This window comes from Austrofundulus limnaeus, unplaced genomic scaffold (assembly GCF_001266775.1).
Source record: "Austrofundulus limnaeus strain Quisiro unplaced genomic scaffold, Austrofundulus_limnaeus-1.0 Scaffold355, whole genome shotgun sequence".
Taxonomy (NCBI): domain Eukaryota; kingdom Metazoa; phylum Chordata; class Actinopteri; order Cyprinodontiformes; family Rivulidae; genus Austrofundulus; species Austrofundulus limnaeus.
Window position 1 is genome coordinate 345,868 of NW_013952757.1, and position 6,083 is coordinate 351,950.

The window sequence follows — 6,083 nt, forward strand, 5'->3', positions numbered from 1 at the left end:
TTCTCAGTTTGAAGTTTATCTTCTAAAGACTCTACATACACTGTGCCTGAAACATCCACAACTGCTCGTAAAATGAAATTATTTTTATTTAACTTGGGATAAATGGCCTAAAAATAGGAGTTTAACCAATTCTCTAATTATCTAATTTCCCTCTGGGATCAATAAAGTATTTTTGAATTGAATTTGAATTTTTTTAGTGGACCTAAAAATAAGAGATCAGTCCACTACCGKTTTCCAAAGTTAGCAAAAAAAAGCTAATCCTCTAGATAAGAAGTAGGGGTGTAACAATACATTGATCCACATCGATATATCAAATAAATGATTAATGATTCAATTACATYAAAGCAAAACAAAAACATTGATCTATATCTTCATCATAAGCCTGACATGGATCGATATATCAATCACAGACTTGTGAACTGAATTAATATTGCATCATGACAGACTTTGTGATTTTGAGAAACATTGCATCATTCAAACAAATCAATATAATAACATATGGTGATAAAGCTGCTGATTTACACCCCAAATGAGAAGCTAGTTCTGCTATTAGCGGATTAACAGAACTGATTATAAGCATAGGAACCTTTTTGGTCTTGCGTTGTTGGATCCCCCTCTCTGTGTGGCGAATGTCCAGGTACTCTGGGTTTTGTGTGTTGAGGTCAGTCACGATGTCCTGCCACCTGGACAGAGGAGTTCTTGTTCAGCAGCTYGACAACAGACGTAGCAACAGAAATAAATAAAACTGGTGAGTGGCCTACTTTTTACAGTGAATAGCTGGRTGTTTTCTACTGGGTTCACCAATTAGGATCCAGTGTTCCATTTCATTTGTGGGCAGTGGACCCCTTCATGTAAGAGAGAGAAGATTTATAAATATTTACCAAGTAGTTCATGAATTAGTCAATAAAAACACTTTGATGAACAGAAAACTCATAAAAACATCRTTTTGGACTTGAAAAGCTTCTGACATTTTCCCCATGATTTAAAACTTAAATTCTGAGCTTTAATGCTGTGATCTACCTGTAAGCCTTAGCTGCTTTAAGGGGCGTGGCCTCGAAGCCCACGGGGCAGAAGTAGTGGTTCTGACAGTGGTAGATGTAGGCCATGGACTCGTCCTTCAGACCCTGAGTCAGCTTCATCAGAGCCCCTTCAGCTGTGGAGCAGGGAGAAGCTTTCACACCTGTTCTGGTTCCAAGTGACCGTGAAGGTGGGCTCACCTGTTTCTCCAGCCGTCTTGTGTTTGCCGTGAGGTTTGTACAAAATGTARGAGCAACCGCGAACTCGGAAATTGTCGTTGATTTGTCTGAACCACCTGAAAGTATACAACCRCACACTTTAGAGCTGGGATTCATTTTCATCATAAATGCGAATTAAAAAAAACCTAAAGGAGCGTGTCGCTGTGGCCGACCTCATCAGTGTAGCGTTGCCGGTGAAAGGACCAAACTTGATTTCTTCAAAAGGCGGCTGGAAGCCCAGAATGTGCAGAGCTTCCTCCTGAGAGATGGGAGGAAGACTACACAAACAAACAAACAAACAAACAAACAAACAAACATGAAGAAACTCATCAGAAAACAGCTGCTGCACTGACGAGACATGTGAGGTTTTGTTTTATAAACAACAAAATATCCCCAGAGTTCAATCTGTTAAACATGTAATATAATGAGCCTGTGAAAGGTGGGGGTGGAGCCAGGACTGATTAAATCTCAGTAAGTGATTCAAACATGGATCTAAGWAATCATTAATCAAACATGAAGGTCCTGTCACATTATAATGTTTTAGACAACTTAGGCCAACTTGTGAAAATATAATGAATTACTCTCATAGGCTACATTAAGTCTAAATGTCAGTATTACAGTATATACAGTATACATCCAAAAGAGGCTTCCAGTAGATTTTAWTATTCCATCTTCAACATAGACATCTTCAGTGTTCATGTTCACATTTCCATAAGTTGTCTAAAATGTTGCAGTAGCTACGTTTACATGGACATAAGTGATTAAATGGTCATTTGGAATAAAAATGCGTCATGTAAACACTACATTCGGATTATTCTGACCCGATTCAGCTCGATCCGAATGAATTTGTAATCGTAACGAGAGAGGTGGTTTATGCCGATTGATAATCTGAACAGTGTGCACGTAAACATTTAATCTGATCATTTTATTCTGATTGTGGAAAACTGACCTGACTGTTCATGTCTGCTGACTTTCATCCAGCAGTTTCTGCTCTTTTGTGGGAGGGAGGGACAGCAGTGCTGTAGTTAACTTTCCTCCTGTTTTCTCATTCAATAAAGAAGGAAGACACAGCCTGCGCCGCTTTGCAAAAATAAAAAATAAAATAAAAAGTCTGCGTGTCACCTGTAGCTGAACCAGGGAGTGCAGTAACGTCTCCACCATTATTAAAACCTGTCGCAGGTCCATTCTGAGCTCAGAAGATGTTTGTTTATGTTCATGATGAAAGTAAAACTTTTTTCTTATTCTTTTTTTTTATGGAAAGTTAGCAACTGTGCATGCCAGTGCTTCTATTCAGAATAAAAGCCTGGTGCATGTAAACACTCGTCACGATCGGATTATGTCCATGTAAACAACACATTCAGATTATTTAATCCAAATACCTTTCAATCCAATCAAAGAATTTTGCACATGTAAACATAGCTAATGTGACAGGGCCTTTCTGCAGAGAATTTGAGAGGAAAACATTTGTTAAAAGTTACGATGCCAAAGGCCTAAAGGCTAAAAGAAGGCACTGAACACAGTCAGGATAATCTCCTGCTCTAATAAAAAAAAAAGCTTCTGACTTTTTTGGCAGGAGTATRTTTTCGGCTCCACTTGACTGTCTGAGGAGAATAAATGTCTGATAAAACTTCAGAGGATGTAGAGAGTGTAAACAGATCCAGTGTTGTGTAACACTTAGCTCACCTCCCTGCTCCCAGAGTGCTGTACAAGAAGTTCCAGCAGGACACCAGGGAGGAGATCCCACAGGAAGTCTTGTACTGAGGCCGACTGATGCAGTACCTGCAGGAGGAACCGTCCAGGTGACCCACAGATCCATACAGGAAATTACTACTTCACAGAAACCATCTGCTCATCTGGTCTGATCTCCCAGTTCAAACAGATTTCTACCCAAGATCAAAATTAAAACGGTATTTCCAAAAACACACTCTTTATTTTGGTCTTAGAGTGGTTCGGTGTAGTGAACCGTTTTGGTCTGAACCAAATTATCCAACCTGCTCAAAACCAGAGGAAAACCAAATGTTCAGAGCAAGAGGACTTTGTAAAGCTGTTGTCTCTTGTTTTCATCCACAGCTTCTGTTGGGCGTTTCTCAGACTTTACAGGTTATTCTGAATAAAATCTATTTCCTGCATTTCTCATAAACAGTGTCTATGAGGTCACAGCTAGTTTGGAGTCAATACCCTGTTGTAGTCACACATAAGATAGTTTTCTAAGGAAAACATATTTATATAAAAAGTTCAGTCTTACAGTAYGATGTTTTAGACAATGTGGGAAAATCTCGTTATGAAGAAATAAATCAGCTCTACAGTATGTACACGTCCAAAACAGGCATCCAGTGAAATGTTATTTAATCCATCTTCAGTGTTGGACTAAATTTTCATAAGATAATAGAAGTCAGAGGTCTATAAAGCAGAGGTTCTAAAACTGGGGTCCCAGGACCCCCAGGGGTCCACAAGCCCTATCTTGGGGATCATCAAAAAATTTTAAGAAATTATTATTTTGGATTTTATTTTTAAAAAATGAATATGGAATATGGGAAGAATGCACTAAAAAAACAAACAAACTAAACCAAACAAAAAATAATATTCCCATAGTACTTAGGGGTTAAAATGACAGTAAATTATTTCTAATGGGGTTATGAGGGGGTCCCAGGAAATTTTTCACACTTGTCGGGGTCGCTAGACCCAAAAAGTTTGAGAACCCCTGCTATAAAGTACTTTGGAAATAAAACTAAGTAAAGAAAAATACCTTCACAGAAAATGACTTTGGTAAAAAATAAACTGGTGCACTGATGAGAAAAGTACTTAAGAGAAAGTCATAAAACATAAATCRRGAAAGTAAAAGTTCTTTTTTGAATTTACTCCACCAAATCATGTCTGCTGGTTCCACTAAACCAAGTTGAGTGAAGAAATTATTTCCTGTTTGAAAAACACGTTAATATTTTTAAACGTATAGGAAGGTTACCATCTCCTGAGGTCCAGCACTTTTCTCTGTTTGATGTCCTCCAGCGAAGCATGAATGGGAACATCTTGTAGGTTCCTGCTGGGTCTGTCTGAGGGCCTCATCTTCTTAGTGCTGCACTTCTTCMCATTGCCTGAAACACACAGTTTGTCCACATTTTACACGTGGACAGCTCTTTGAACAGCCTCGGTTTAGAGAAACAGCTCAGTTCGAACCCGACTATGAGCTAACAGCTAGTCTGAGCAGACCAAAGATAATTGTTGTCGTCTTAAAACAATTTCAATCTCAAATTTCAGATCAGTTAACATGAAACCTTACATCAGGGCTATTCAACTGGCGGCCCGCAGGCCGGAGTGACCAMAGTTCRGCCCACCAACTGGTTCATTCATCTCTTAATCCCAAACCCACAGTTTTCTAATTTAATTACTATAAGTTCTTTTAGTTAAACATAGACATGTTTGGTATCTACAGAAACATCTTGGCTACAAGCTGGTAAAAAACATTTCTATAAACACTCAAGACAGTTAAAACTACAAGCAGTTGAAGATAAAAACTATGAAAGTGAAAATAAAATTGGTTTAAAAAAATTGGCAAGTCAGAGATGTCAAAATAATATTTGTGTTAAATAGGAGGCAGAATGTGCTCTTTTAGTTTTTGTTGTTGTTTTATTATCACTACTTCTATTACACAGGGTTCTGTATGTTTTATTTATGATTAAATGCAGCAAAATAAACTATTTCAAAAGGTAACAGATCTTTGTAACACTTTTTTTAACACTTTACATAATGACTTTAATTGCTGGATGTTCGGCCTGAGCTGTTGACCTGCAGTAACTGTGGCCCACGGAGAGATTTAGTTGAATTGCCCTGCCTTACATTATAAACCTTTGCACTGCATCAGTTTAGCATAAAATGTTTCATTTTATATTTACCTACAAGTGGCGGCAGCAGCTAACTCTAGCCCTGTTGGGACACTCCTGCAAGAACATCTGTATCCACCTAACGTGAACCTGACAGCGATGTGAAGGCTTAGAAAACTGCATCTGCACTATAAAATGTTTAAGACTGGAGTTGTTTTACGATGACAGCAATCCACATCAGACTCAGACACGGGAACAGTTTYTGTAAATATGTGAAGTTTTGATCATTTCAGCCCTGTGTCCACGCAGAACTGCACTTCAGAAATCACAGTCTCAAAACATCACCCTTGAGTTTTTTTGTTTTGTAAAAATCAAAACTATAACCTTATCAAACCTTTCTAATTTAACCTGTGACCTAAGAGCATCCAGTGTGAAAGCTTTGTGTGTACGCTCCAGGGGTCTCATTTATAAAGGATTGCGTGGAAACCATACTAAAAGTGAGCGTACGGCCAAAAGGCGGAAATGGCGTACGCCAAAAAAATTCAGATTTATAAAACAGTACGTACGCATGTTTCTGCGCATCTTTCATTTATAAATCGCAGCCGTACGTCAGAGTTTGCGGACAAGATCCCGCCTCAGGTTCAGCCCTCTACACGCCCACATACAACCATAAACAGTCAATGTAAAGTACCTCATGAATGTTAAGATGTATTTAAATCAGTCAGCTGATCAATGTCAACAAAAGTGATTGGTTCAGACACGCTCCGTCATGCGTCTGGAGGATGACAGGTGCTGACTGACAGCTGCTCACGTGAACAGAATGTCTGTAATTGACACAGATTTTCCCTCATTTTGCTTTAGAGTAATCTAACGATTTTTATAAAAAATACTTAGCTTCAAATTAATTTTCCATCAGAGCCTGCAGGACGATAAAAACAATAAAAATTAAATTAAAATGTCAGATAAAATTAATGATTCTGTCTCTGTCTGCCTGTTCTTGACCCAGTTCTTGCTCCTGTCTGCCTTGCCC

General features: G+C 38.5%; 1 protein-coding gene across 3 annotated transcripts in view; it reads right to left on the reverse strand.

Annotated features, from left to right (window-relative positions):
* Positions 1-6,083, reverse strand: part of LOC106528003 (basic immunoglobulin-like variable motif-containing protein) — a gene marked incomplete at its 3' end in the record, with an annotated part of 12,916 nt that overhangs the window by 2,340 nt on the left and 4,493 nt on the right. For 2 of the 3 annotated variants that reach the window (XM_014023044.1, XM_014023046.1), the window contains 7 exon segments: positions 587-683; positions 762-845; positions 1,021-1,153; positions 1,218-1,312; positions 1,409-1,513; positions 2,919-3,014; positions 4,198-4,327. In XM_014023044.1, the coding sequence (XP_013878498.1) occupies positions 587-683; positions 762-845; positions 1,021-1,153; positions 1,218-1,312; positions 1,409-1,513; positions 2,919-3,014; positions 4,198-4,327 (740 nt within the window). 3 annotated transcript variants of the gene reach the window in all.